This window comes from Odontesthes bonariensis, chromosome 7, assembly GCF_027942865.1.
Source record: "Odontesthes bonariensis isolate fOdoBon6 chromosome 7, fOdoBon6.hap1, whole genome shotgun sequence".
Taxonomy (NCBI): domain Eukaryota; kingdom Metazoa; phylum Chordata; class Actinopteri; order Atheriniformes; family Atherinopsidae; genus Odontesthes; species Odontesthes bonariensis.
Genome location: NC_134512.1, coordinates 40,671,800 through 40,686,138, shown reverse-complemented (window position 1 = coordinate 40,686,138; position 14,339 = coordinate 40,671,800). Strand labels below are relative to the sequence as shown.

Sequence of the window (14,339 nt, the reverse complement as noted above, 5' to 3'; positions counted from 1 at the left end):
CTATCCATCCATCTACCTATCTACCTATCTATCTATCTATCTATCTATCTATCTATCTATCTATCTATCTATCTATCCATCCATCTACCTATCTATCTATCTATCTATCTATCTATCTATCTATCTATCTATCTATCTATCTATCTATCCATCCATCTACCTATCTATCTATCTATCTATCTATCTATCTATCTATCTATCTATCTATCTATCTATCTATCTATCTATCTATCCATCCATCTACCTATCTATCTATCCATCTACCTATCTACCTATCTATCTATCTATCTATCTATCTATCTATCTATCTATCTATCTATCCATCTACCTATCTATCTATCTATCTATCTATCTATCTCAAACTGGTTGAATGATAAAATGTGACATGTTTGCTGCTGGTGAAGTAGACCTAATGTTTAATGTATCAGCCTCTTACAGACGTTACAACACGATGTTAAAACTTCCGTTCTTCACATCCGACTGTAGAGTTCTGTACATGTCTTTGAACTTGAAAGATTAGCCGTGTGATCGACATTCAAAGGGTCGTACCACTGCAGTGTAAGAGTGAAGCTGCCCTTTAACCAGCGAGCTGTCTGTACCTGCAGTGTACCGCGGTGGGACCAGAGCCAGGAGTCCTGTTGACGTAGTCCCGGACGGTTCGGACAAACTGGATGAGGGACTGCGTGGTCTCTGGGACTCCGTGATCGGGCCAGACCGTGTAGTGAAACTGACGAACCAGACGGCTGAAACCCAGCTGCTCCTCCTGAACAAACAGCAACAGGAAAACTGATCTGAGAACAGCTAACACCGACTGAATCCATCTGAAACACTTTTGTTTCATCACTCAAACGTACACTGCAGATTCTGAACTCTCTGATGGTCCACTCAGGCAGAACCGACTCCGACAGCATCTGGACAATCAGGTCTCCGTAGTACAGAGGATCCTGATCGAATGGCCAGTAATGATCGCACTTCACCTGTATGTAGGAGAAGAAAGAACACGTTACTTCATGACCAACTAAATCAGGTCCCTGGGCGTCTGAATCACCCCATTGAGCTTCATTTGGGTTTGTCAGAAGCGTTCTCAGCTGGTTTCAAATCACATCAAATCAAATCAAATTTATTTATATAGCACATTTCATGTACAAACAATTCAAAGTGCTTCACATAAAATAAAAGCATTGCAGCAGGGAGTGCAAGAAGCATTAAAAATACATAAAAGAATATAAAGAGAAACAAATAAAATCATTTAAATGAATTTAAAAACCAGCAACAGTCCAGATAAGTTCAAAGATAGCGTGCAGATTTCATGCATAGACACATGAGAACAGAAATGTTTTTAACCTGGATTTAAAAATGTCTCCATTTGGTGAAAGTTTAATCTCCACTGGCAGTTTGTTCCACTTGTTAGCAGCATAACAGCTAAATGCTGCTTCTCCATGTTTAGTCTGGACTCTGGACTGGACCAGCTGACCTGAGTCCTTGGATCTCAGAGCTCTGCTGGCTTTATATTCTCTGAACAGATCACAGATGTAAACCATCAGCAGGCTTTTAAAATCTATTCTGTGACTGACTGGAAGCCAGAGTAAAGATTTTAAAGCTGCTGTGATGTGTTTCACAGTAAAGAGGTTTCCTGTCTTGTACCCACCCGGCCTTTTTCCACACACTGTGTGACCATCACCACATTGTGGACGTTCTGCTCCCACACCATCTTCCAGAAATCATCCTTTGTTCCTGGCAGGGGACCCTGCGTCGCGATGTACTCCCGACGGAAGTTATTACCCTGAAAGCACAGCGAGAACACACAGGGCAGATTGTTAGGAAGCAGGGATTTGGGTTCTCTTTTCTCCACCAGAGGGAGCCATGGAGCCTCATCCGGAGGGAAGACCGGCCGGTGATTGCTCACACCTGAGTTGCATCGAGACTCATCAAGCTACAGCAGAAATACTCACCGTGCGGCTCCTCAAGCTTTAACTGGCGGCTCGCACTCGCATAGTAGCTTATAACAATATGGGAACAATAACAATACATTTTTTCAAATAACATACAGCGAATACTGCACAGTATTAAGTATTTGTATTAAGTTTGCGTTTTTGTAGTATTAAGTATTTTTATTAAGTATTATTTAAGGCTTAATGATGTTTCCTAAAGGGGGCTCTGTTAAACCTGGCAACGCAGACAACGCTTAAACCACCTCACACTTGACCGCAGTGCACGCTAGCTCCTTTAGCCAGTGCACGCTAGCTCCTTTAGCCAGTGCAGGCTAGCTCCTTTAGCCAGAGCACGCTAGCTCCTTTAGCCAGTGCACGCTAGCTCCTTTAGCCAGTGCACGCTAGCTCCTTTAGCCAGAGCACGCTAGCTCCTTTAGCCAGAGCACGCTAGCTCCTTTAGCCAGAGCACGCTAGCTCCTTTAGCCAGTGCACGCTAGCTCCTTTAGCCAGTGCAGGCTAGCTCCTTTAGCCAGAGCACGCTAGCTCCTTTAGCCAGTGCACGCTAGCTCCTTTAGCCAGTGCACGCTAGCTCCTTTAGCCAGAGCACGCTAGCTCCTTTAGCCAGAGCACGCTAGCTCCTTTAGCCAGTGCACGCTAGCTGCTTTAGCCAGCGCGAGATGCAGGCACAATGGATCGGTTTTTAATTAAAAAAGGGCAAAAACCAGCACAGAAACCAGCACAGAAACCAGCACAGAAACCAGCACAGTAACCAGCACAGAAACCAGCACAGGAACCAGCACAGAAACCAGCACAGAAACCAGCACAGAAACCAGCACAGAAACCAGCACAGTAACCAGCACAGTAACCAGCACAGTAACCAGCACAGTAACCAGCACAGGAACCAGCACAGAAACCATGCTCATCCTGAATGTCTCACTATGATTACAACAACAAACTAGAAATACAACATGAAGAAAGTCGAGGACATGCAGGCCAGCTTCAGCTCATCCCAGTATTAAGGTAAATGTGGTCTGAATTAAAAATGTATTGGCTGTGTTGTTTCTTTTTTTGTGGGATGTTTTATATGTAGAAATGCATATTTGTAAAAGGGGGCTTTAGTATGTTGTGGTAAAAGTGGCTCTAACCTTGATTTTGCTGCCAATGTGGCTCTTGGGAAAAAAATAGTGAGAATCACTGATTTAGACTCATCAAGCTACAGGATAAGAGGAGAGGATTGCCAGTGAGTGTTAACCTACTTGGTACTCAAGCCGCTCGCCCTAGAGTTCTTTATACTCCCAGAGTCTCTGTTCTGTTTTTGAACTAACCTTATGTAACCTGCCACCAGGAAACTCCAGAAAGCAGTTCATCCTGACTCCTCGCCGTCTCCTGAGATCTCTGCACCCGCTGTCTGATTCATGGTTCTCAATCCACGACTGGCTACCGCACCTCCTCTCATCAAGCCACCCCCTGCCAACCCTGTCCGCCCTCCAACCTTCACCTTCGGCCGGCTCTTTCTGGACTCCTGGAAGGTCGAACTGCTCCTCCATACTCGTCTGGATATTCGCTTGGACCCAAGCCCCTCAAACTCTACTCCCCTCTCCCTGACGGACCAACTCCCTTCACCATTCACTTCTGTTTCAGTGATCCTGTTTCTCTTCACCATTCTCCATATTCTAGGTCACACTCAAAGTGTGATAACTTCAGAACCTCATTCTGATCCAGAGTTCTGTCTAAGTCTGGATCAAATGGTCGAATGTCATGTTTGGTGTTGAAAGCCGAGCTCCACAGATGATCCACATACTCTCCAGAGTTGTTTCATAAGTTATTTAAAAAAAATGTACAGCCTTTCCGCCCCATCACTCTCCCTATGACACACTATAAAGAGGAAGATTCATTCTGTGGCAATGGCAGTCCAAAACCTAATCCACAACCAGTCCAAGATTAGGTCTACAACTCACCCGAAACCTAATCCACAACCAGTCCAAGATTAGGTCTACAACTCACCCAAAACCTAATCCACAACCAGTCCAAGATTAGGTCTACAACTCACCCAAAACCTAATCCACAACCAGTCCAAGATTAGGTCTACAACTCACCCAAAACCTAATCCACAACCAGTCCAAGATTAGGTCTACAACTCACCCGAAACCTAATCCACAACCAGTCCAAGATTAGGTCTCGACCCAGTCAGGGTTGGTTAGGCAACAGCTTTATTCCTTGCCCAACATACAGAGGCAGTAAGGCCAAATTTGAGTCTCACCTTACGGCTCTTTACCTCATGTCACCCCCCCCCCCTCCCCATTTTTTTTTACCATTTTCTTTACTTTTAAATAAAGATGACTCATGCCAAAACAACTTCCATGATGAGTTGAAATCCAAGTCCATAATCTGTCCAATCAACTCCAAAACCAGTCTGAAACCAGGTCCAATTCAAATTACAGTCACAATCCAGACTTCAAACTCAAGTACAAAACCAGTCCACAGGCAATTCAAAACAAGTTCACATTCAAGTTCAAAACCAGAGCAAACCTCTGTCAGACCAGTCCAAAACAAACAACAACCTGGTAAAATAAAACTCTGAACCAGTGAAATCCAGTCCAAAAATCCAATCTACCTGCCAGGTAGGTGAACATACAGTGTACTGAGGAGAACGCACATAAGAAACAGGTTTCTAGGACTGCCTTCTTTCACCTCCGTAATATAAATCAGGAAAATCCTGTCTCAGAGTGATGCAGAAAAACTGCTCCATCAGAGCCTTCAGTTATCAGGCCCCTCTCTGTGGAACCAGCTGCCAGTTTGGGAGGCAGAGCCTTCAGTTATCAGGCCCCTCTCTGAGGAACCAGCTGCCAGTTTGGGAGGCAGAGCCTTCAGTTATCAGGCCCCTCTCTGTGGAACCAGCTGCCAGTTTGGGAGGCAGAGCCTTCAGTTATCAGGCCCCTCTCTGTGGAACCAGCTGCCAGTTTGGGAGGCAGAGCCTTCAGTTATCAGGCCCCTCTCTGAGGAACCAGCTGCCAGTTTGGGAGGCAGAGCCTTCAGTTATCAGGCCCCTCTCTGTGGAACCTGCTGCCAGTTTGGGAGGCAGAGCCTTCAGTTATCAGGCCCCTCTCTGTGGAACCAGCTGCCAGTTTGGGAGGCAGAGCCTTCAGTTATCAGGCCCCTCTCTGTGGAACCAGCTGCCAGTTTGGGAGGCAGAGCCTTCAGTTATCAGGCCCCTCTCTGAGGAACCAGCTGCCAGTTTGGGAGGCAGAGCCTTCAGTTATCAGGCCCCTCTCTGTGGAACCTGCTGCCAGTTTGGGAGGCAGAGCCTTCAGTTATCAGGCCCCTCTCTGAGGAACCAGCTGCCAGTTTGGGAGGCAGAGCCTTCAGTTATCAGGCCCCTCTCTGTGGAACCAGCTGCCAGTTTGGGAGGCAGAGCCTTCAGTTATCAGGCCCCTCTCTGTGGAACCAGCTGCCAGTTTGGGAGGCAGAGCCTTCAGTTATCAGGCCCCTCTCTGTGGAACCAGCTGCCAGTTTGGGAGGCAGAGCCTTCAGTTATCAGGTCCCTCTCTGTGGAACCAGCTGCCAGTTAGGGAGGCAGAGCCTTCAGTTATCAGGCCCCTCTCTGAGGAACCAGCTGCCAGTTTGGGAGGCAGAGCCTTCAGTTATCAGGCCCCTCTCTGAGGAACCAGCTGCCAGTTTGGGAGGCAGAGCCTTCAGTTATCAGGCCCCTCTCTGTGGAACCAGCTGCCAGTTTGGGAGGCAGAGCCTTCAGTTATCAGGCCCCTCTCTGTGGAACCTGCTGCCAGTTTGGGAGGCAGAGCCTTCAGTTATCAGGTTCCTCTCTGAGGAACCAGCTGCCAGTTTGGGAGGCAGAGCCTTCAGTTATCAGGCCCCTCTCTGTGGAACCAGCTGCCAGTTTGGGAGGCAGAGCCTTCAGTTATCAGGCCCCTCTCTGTGGAACCAGCTGCCAGTTTGGGAGGCAGAGCCTTCAGTTATCAGGCCCCTCTCTGTGGAATAAGCTGCCAGTTTGGGAGGCAGAGCCTTCAGTTATCAGGCCCCTCTCTGTGGAACCAGCTGCCAGTTTGGGAGGCAGAGCCTTCAGTTATCAGGTCCCTCTCTGTGGAACCAGCTGCCAGTTAGGGAGGCAGAGCCTTCAGTTATCAGGCCCCTCTCTGAGGAACCAGCTGCCAGTTTGGGAGGCAGAGCCTTCAGTTATCAGGCCCCTCTCTGAGGAACCAGCTGCCAGTTTGGGAGGCAGAGCCTTCAGTTATCAGGCCCCTCTCTGAGGAACCAGCTGCCAGTTTGGGAGGCAGAGCCTTCAGTTATCAGGCCCCTGTCTGTGGAACCAGCTGCCAGTTTGGGAGGCAGAGCCTTCAGTTATCAGGTTCCTCTCTGTGGAACCAGCTGCCAGTTTGGGAGGCAGAGCCTTCAGTTATCAGGCCCCTCTCTGTGGAACCAGCTGCCAGTTTGGGAGGCAGAGCCTTCAGTTATCAGGCCCCTCTCTGTGGAACCAGCTGCCAGTTTGGGAGGCAGAGCCTTCAGTTATCAGGCCCCTCTCTGTGGGACCAGCTGCCAGTTTGGGAGGCAGAGCCTTCAGTTATCAGGCCCCTCTCTGTGGAACCAGCCTCCAGTTTGGGAGGCAGAGCCTTCAGTTATCAGGCCCCTCTCTGTGGAACCAGCTGCCAGTTTGGGAGGCAGAGCCTTCAGTTATCAGGCCCCTCTCTGAGGAACCAGCTGCCAGTTTGGGAGGCAGAGCCTTCAGTTATCAGGCCCCTGTCTGTGGAACCAGCTGCCAGTTTGGGAGGCAGAGCCTTCAGTTATCAGGTTCCTCTCTGTGGAACCAGCTGCCAGTTTGGGAGGCAGAGCCTTCAGTTATCAGGCCCCTCTCTGTGGAACCAGCTGCCAGTTTGGGAGGCAGAGCCTTCAGTTATCAGGCCCCTCTCTGTGGAACCAGCTGCCAGTTTGGGAGGCAGAGCCTTCAGTTATCAGGCCCCTGTCTGTGGAACCAGCTGCCAGTTTGGGAGGCAGAGCCTTCAGTTATCAGGTTCCTCTCTGTGGAACCAGCTGCCAGTTTGGGAGGCAGAGCCTTCAGTTATCAGGCCCCTCTCTGTGGAACCAGCTGCCAGTTTGGGAGGCAGAGCCTTCAGTTATCAGGCCCCTCTCTGTGGGACCAGCTGCCAGTTTGGGAGGCAGAGCCTTCAGTTATCAGGCCCCTCTCTGTGGAACCAGCCTCCAGTTTGGGAGGCAGAGCCTTCAGTTATCAGGCCCCTCTCTGTGGGACCAGCTGCCAGTTTGGGAGGCAGAGCCTTCAGTTATCAGGCCCCTCTCTGTGGAACCAGCCTCCAGTTTGGGAGGCAGAGCCTTCAGTTATCAGGCTCCTCTCTGTAGAACCAGCTGCCAGTTTGGGGCTGGAGCCTATCCCAATGAATTGGACTAATTTAATGAAATTTAATTAATTGGATTACAATAAATTGGATTCTAATTGGCTTGTATTGGACTGTCTCTTTGAAATACCTTGAGATTGTTGTAATTTGTAGCTTTATAAATAAAATTGAAATGAATTAGAGGGTTTAACCTATCACTGCAGTTTGTAAAAAGTCAACTGATCGATAAGATCTACTCAGTTTCAGTTGGTGCCAGTTAAAGTGGAGCGGCCTCTTACAGGGATGTAGCTGGCGTTGATGTAGTCTGAGCACGGATCATCATCCACGTAGGACAGCTTCACCCTGGTGGAGTCATCTGAGCACAGACAGAAACAGAGTGAGACCCCGAGACCCAGCAGGGGGCAGCTGAGGCCGTGGTGAGGTCACTCACAGGGCAGGATGTTGTTGTATCGGTTCTTCCCGCGGTTCTCTGGGAGCAGAGCCGAGTCAAGGGGCTGATTCCGACCAACATCCTTCAGGTCCTGATGGGCAGAGAACGATCAGAAAGAGAAGTGGTTCAGCTTTGAGTTTGAGTCATTAACCGGCTGACCAAAGAGACCGAGATCTGGGCTCTGAACTCTGAAACGGGTTCAACACCTGCAGAGTATCTTCTGATTATCCGGCTCACCGAACCCTGGAAATGGGATCTCATGAACATCTGGCTTTTGAGCAAAGTGGAAGGTGAACCACCACTCTATGGCTGTGTTCGAAACCGCCTCCTACTACTCCTACTACTCCTACTACTCATACTAACTTTAACATTTTTAAGTTCCTGGATGCATACTAGATTCTCCTAAATGTTGGGTATGCATCATGAGGTTACTACTCATACTCAAACTACCCAAGATGCAACGTAACGTGACGTCGCCGATCGTCATTTCCTGTCAAAACGGCAGTTTCAAGCTAGCTGCAACGAGGGTAGGTTCACTTCCTGTTTTCAAAACAAAAGCACCAATTGTATGGTAATGGCTTTCCCTATGATAAAAGGCAACGGGTATTTTATTTTGTGAAAATAACCGGAAGTGCGTTGCTCACTGCGGCTAGCTTTAGTAGCGCCGAATTCGTGGGAACAAAATTGTAAACAGCCGGTATTTTGTCAGGTTTTCAACACGTTGGGGATCTAAACGACTACTTTCTCACCTGAAAATGTTTCAAATGTTGCTAAAGTTTACAGAGTTTAGAGCTTAAGGGAAATCAGCTTTGGGCCGGCTGATTTCGGCTCGGGCAGGAGCGAAATGCATTGTGGGTAAACGCTCTGCATACTGTCTGATCGATGAGTATATAGTATGCACTATGCCGTATGTAGTATGTAGTATGCAGTATGCAGTGTGTAGTATGTAGTATGCAGTATGTAGTATGCAGTATGCAGTGTGTAGTATGTAGTATGCAGTATGTAGTATGCAGTATGTAGAATGCGGTATGCAGTATGCAGTATGCAGTATGCAGTATGTAGTATGCAGTATGCAGTATGCAGTATGCAGTATGTAGTATGCTGTATGCAGTATGCAGTATGCAGTATGCAGTATTTAGTATGCAGTATTTAGTATGCAGTATGCAGTATGTAGTATGCTGTATGCAGTATGCAGTATGCAGTATGCAGTACGAAGTATGTAGTATGCAGTATGTAGTATGCAGTATGCAGTATGCAGTATGCCGTATGCAGTATGCAGTATGTAGTATGCAGTATGCAGTATGTAGTATATAGTATGTAGTATTTAGTATGCAGTATGCAGTATGCAGTATGCAGTATGTAGTATGCAGTATGCAGTATGTAGTATGCAGTATGCAGTATGTAGTATGCAGTATGCAGTATGTAGTATGTAGTATGCCGTATGTAGTATGCAGTATGCAGTATGTAGTGTGTAGTATGTAGTATGCAGTATGCAGTATGCAGTGTGTAGTATGCCGTATGCAGTATGCAGTATGTAGTATGTAGTATGCAGTATGCAGTATGCAGTATGTACTATGCAGTATATAGTATGTAGTATGCAGTATATAGTATGTAGTATGCAGTATGCAGTATGCAGTATGTAGTATGCAGTATGCAGTATGTAGTTTGTAGTACGCAGTATTCAGTATGTAGTATGTAGTTTGTAGTACGCAGTATGTAGTATGTAGTATGTAGTATGCAGTACGCAGTATGTAGAATGCAGTATGTAGTATGCAGTATGTAGTATGCAGTATGCAGTATGCAGTATGTAAAATGCAGTATGTAGTATGCAGTATGTAGTATGCAGTATGCAGTATGTAGTATGCAGTATGCAGTATGTAGGATGTAGTATGCCGTATGTAGTATGCAGTATGCAGTATGTAGTATGCAGTATGTAGTATGCAGTATGCAGTATGCAGTATGTAGTATGTAGTATGCAGTGTGCAGTATGCAGTATGTACTATGCAGTATATAGTATGTAGTATGCAGTATATAGTATGTAGTTTGCAGTATGCAGTATGCAGTATGTAGTATGCAGTATGCAGTATGTAGTTTGTAGTACGCAGTATTCAGTATGTAGTATGTAGTTTGTAGTACGCAGTATGTAGTATGTAGTATGTAGTATGCAGTACGCAGTATGTAGAATGCAGTATGTAGTATGCAGTATGTAGTATGCAGTATGCAGTATGTAAAATGCAGTATGTAGTATGCAGTATACAGTATGCAGTATGTAGTATGTAGTATGCAGTATGCAGTATGTAAAATGCAGTATGTAGTATGCAGTATACAGTATGCAGTATGCAGTATGTAGTATGCAGTATGCAGTATGCAGTATGTAGAATGCAGTATGTAGAATGCAGTATGTAGTATGCAGTATACAGTATGCATTATGTAGTATGCAGTATACAGTATGTAGTATGCAGTATGCAGTATGCAGTATGTAGAATGCAGTATACAGTATGCATTATGTAGTATGCAGTATGTAGAATGCAGTATGTAGAATGCAGTATGTAGTATGCAGTATACAGTATGCATTATGTAGTATGCAGTATACAGTATGTAGTGTGCAGTATGCAGTATGTAGAATGCAGTATACAGTATGTAGTATGCAGTATACAGTATGTAGTATGCAGTATACAGTATGCATTATGTAGTATGCAGTATACAGTATGTAGTATGTAGTATGCAGTATGTAGAATGCAGTATGTAGTTTGCAGTATACAGTATGTAGTATGCAGTATGCAGTATGTAGTATGCAGTATGCAGTATGCAGTATGCAGTATGTAGTATGCAGTATGCAGTATGTAGTATGCAGTATGTAGTATGTAGTATGCAGTATATAGTATGCAGTGTGCAGTATGCAGTATGTAGTATGTAGTATGCTGTATGTAGTATTTAGTATGTAGTATGCAGTATGCAGTATGCAGTATGTAGTATGTAGTATGCAGTATGTAGTATGCAGTATACAGTATGCAGTATGCAGTATGTAGTATGCAGTATACAGTATGCAGTATGTAGTATGTAGTATGCAGTATGTAGAAAACAGTATGTAGTATGCAGTATACAGTATGCAGTATGCAGTATGCAGTATGTAGAATGCAGTATGTAGAATGCAGTATGTAGTATGCAGTATACAGTATGCAGTATGTAGTATGTAGTATGCAGTATGTAGAATGCAGTATGTAGTATGCAGTATACAGTATGCAGTATGTAGTATGCAGTATGCAGTATATAGTATGTAGTATGCAGTATGCAGTATGCAGTATGCAGTATGCAGTATGTAGTATGCAGTATGCAGTATGTAGTATGCAGTATGTAGTATGCAGTATGCAGTATGTAGAATGCAGTATGTAGTATGCAGTATACAGTATGCAGTATGTAGTATGTAGTATGCAGTATGTAGTATGTAGTATGCAGTATGCAGTATGTAGTATGCAGTATACAGTATGCAGTATGTAGTATGTAGTATGCAGTATGTAGTATGCAGTATGCAGTATATAGTATGTAGTATGCAGTATGCAGTATGCAGTATGTAGTATCCAGTATTCAGTATGTAGTATGTAGTATTCAGTATGTAGTATGTAGTATGCAGTATGTAGTATGCAGTATGCAGTATGTAGTATGCAGTATGTAGTATGCAGTATGCAGTATGCAGTATGTAGTATGTAGTATGCAGTATGCAGTATGCAGTATGTACTATGCAGTATATAGTATGTAGTATGCAGTATATAGTATGTAGTATGCAGTATGCAGTATGCAGTATGTAGTATGCAGTATGCAGTATGTAGTTTGTAGTACGCAGTATTCAGTATGTAGTATGTAGTTTGTAGTACGCAGTATGTAGTATGTAGTATGTAGTATGCAGTACGCAGTATGTAGAATGCAGTATGTAGTATGCAGTATGTAGTATGCAGTATGCAGTATGTAAAATGCAGTATGTAGTATGCAGTATACAGTATGCAGTATGTAGTATGTAGTATGCAGTATGCAGTATGTAAAATGCAGTATGTAGTATGCAGTATACAGTATGCAGTATGCAGTATGTAGTATGCAGTATGCAGTATGCAGTATGTAGAATGCAGTATGTAGAATGCAGTATGTAGTATGCAGTATACAGTATGTAGTATGCAGTATGCAGTATGTAGAATGCAGTATACAGTATGCATTATGTAGTATGCAGTATGTAGAATGCAGTATGTAGAATGCAGTATGTAGTATGCAGTATACAGTATGCATTATGTAGTATGCAGTATACAGTATGTAGTATGCAGTATGCAGTATGTAGAATGCAGTATACAGTATGTAGTATGCAGTATACAGTATGTAGTATGCAGTATACAGTATGCATTATGTAGTATGCAGTATACAGTATGTAGTATGTAGTATGCAGTATGTAGAATGCAGTATTTAGTTTGCAGTATACAGTATGTAGTATGCAGTATGCAGTATGTAGTATGCAGTATGCAGTATGCAGTATGTAGTATGCAGTATGCAGTATGTAGTATGCAGTATGTAGTATGTAGTATGCAGTATATAGTATGCAGTGTGCAGTATGCAGTATGTAGTATGTAGTATGCTGTATGTAGTATTTAGTATGTAGTATGCAGTATGCAGTATGCAGTATGTAGTATGTAGTATGCAGTATGTAGTATGCAGTATACAGTATGCAGTATGCAGTATGTAGTATGCAGTATACAGTATGCAGTATGTAGTATGTAGTATGCAGTATGTAGAAAACAGTATGTAGTATGCAGTATACAGTATGCAGTATGCAGTATGCAGTATGTAGAATGCAGTATGTAGAATGCAGTATGTAGTATGCAGTATACAGTATGCAGTATGTAGTATGTAGTATGCAGTATACAGTATGTAGTATGCAGTATGCAGTATGTAGAATGCAGTATACAGTATGCATTATGTAGTATGTAGTATACAGTATGTAGTATGCAGTATGCAGTATGTAGAATGCAGTATACAGTATGCAGTATACAGTATGCATTATGTAGTATGCAGTATACAGTATGTAGTATGCAGTATGCAGTATGTAGAATGCAGTATACAGTATGTAGTATGCAGTATACAGTATGTAGTATGCAGTATACAGTATGCATTATGTAGTATGCAGTATACAGTATGTAGTATGTAGTATGCAGTATGTAGAATGCAGTATGTAGTTTGCAGTATACAGTATGTAGTATGCAGTATGCAGTATGCAGTATGCAGTATGCAGTATGCAGTATGTAGTATGCAGTATGCAGTATGTAGTATGTAGTATGCAGTATACAGTATGTAGTATGTAGTATGCAGTATGTAGAATGCAGTATGTAGTTTGCAGTATACAGTATGTAGTATGCAGTATGCAGTATGTAGTATGCAGTATGCAGTATGCAGTATACAGTATGCAGTATGCAGTATGCAGTATGTAGAATGCAGTATGTAGAATGCAGTATGTAGTATGCAGTATACAGTATGCAGTATGTAGTATGTAGTATGCAGTATACAGTATGTAGTATGCAGTATGCAGTATGTAGAATGCAGTATACAGTATGCATTATGTAGTATGTAGTATACAGTATGTAGTATGCAGTATGCAGTATGTAGAATGCAGTATGTAGTATGCAGTATACAGTATGCATTATGTAGTATGCAGTATACAGTATGTAGTATGCAGTATGCAGTATGTAGAATGCAGTATACAGTATGTAGTATGCAGTATACAGTATGTAGTATGCAGTATACAGTATGCATTATGTAGTATGCAGTATACAGTATGTAGTATGTAGTATGCAGTATGTAGAATGCAGTATGTAGTTTGCAGTATACAGTATGTAGTATGCAGTATGCAGTATGTAGTATGCAGTATGCAGTATGCAGTATGCAGTATGTAGTATGCAGTATGCAGTATGTAGTATGCAGTATGTAGTATGTAGTATGCAGTATATAGTATGCAGTGTGCAGTATGCAGTATGTAGTATGTAGTATGCTGTATGTAGTATTTAGTATGTAGTATGCAGTATGCAGTATGCAGTATGTAGTATGTAGTATGCAGTATGTAGTATGCAGTATACAGTATGCAGTATGCAGTATGTAGTATGCAGTATACAGTATGCAGTATGTAGTATGTAGTATGCAGTATGTAGAAAACAGTATGTAGTATGCAGTATACAGTATGCAGTATGCAGTATGCAGTATGCAGTATGTAGAATGCAGTATGTAGAATGCAGTATGTAGTATGCAGTATACAGTATGCAGTATGTAGTATGTAGTATGCAGTATGTAGAATGCAGTATGTAGTATGCAGTATACAGTATGCAGTATGTAGTATGCAGTATGCAGTATATAGGATGTAGTATGCAGTATGCAGTATGCAGTATGCAGTATGCAGTATGTAGTATGCAGTATGCAGTATGTAGTATGCAGTATGTAGTATGCAGTATGCAGTATGTAGAATGCAGTATGTAGTATGCAGTATACAGTATGCAGTATGTAGTATGTAGTATGCAGTATGTAGTATGTAGTATGCAGTATGCAGTATGTAGTATGCAGTATGTAGTATGTAGTATGCAGTATGTAGAA

The 14,339-nt window shown here is 43.4% G+C and overlaps 1 protein-coding gene across 4 annotated transcripts in view; it reads right to left on the bottom strand.

Annotated features, from left to right (window-relative positions):
* LOC142384530 (receptor-type tyrosine-protein phosphatase beta-like) overlaps window positions 1-14,339 on the bottom strand; it is a 98,205-nt gene that overhangs the window by 6,144 nt on the left and 77,722 nt on the right. For all 4 annotated transcript variants that reach the window (XM_075470826.1, XM_075470827.1, XM_075470828.1 and 1 more), the window contains 5 exons: window positions 7,725-7,815; window positions 7,573-7,649; window positions 1,649-1,783; window positions 855-977; window positions 600-763 (listed from right to left, as the gene is read on the bottom strand). In XM_075470826.1, coding sequence (XP_075326941.1) covers window positions 600-763; window positions 855-977; window positions 1,649-1,783; window positions 7,573-7,649; window positions 7,725-7,815 — 590 coding nt within the window. The remainder of the gene's footprint in view (window positions 1-599; window positions 764-854; window positions 978-1,648; window positions 1,784-7,572; window positions 7,650-7,724; window positions 7,816-14,339) is intronic.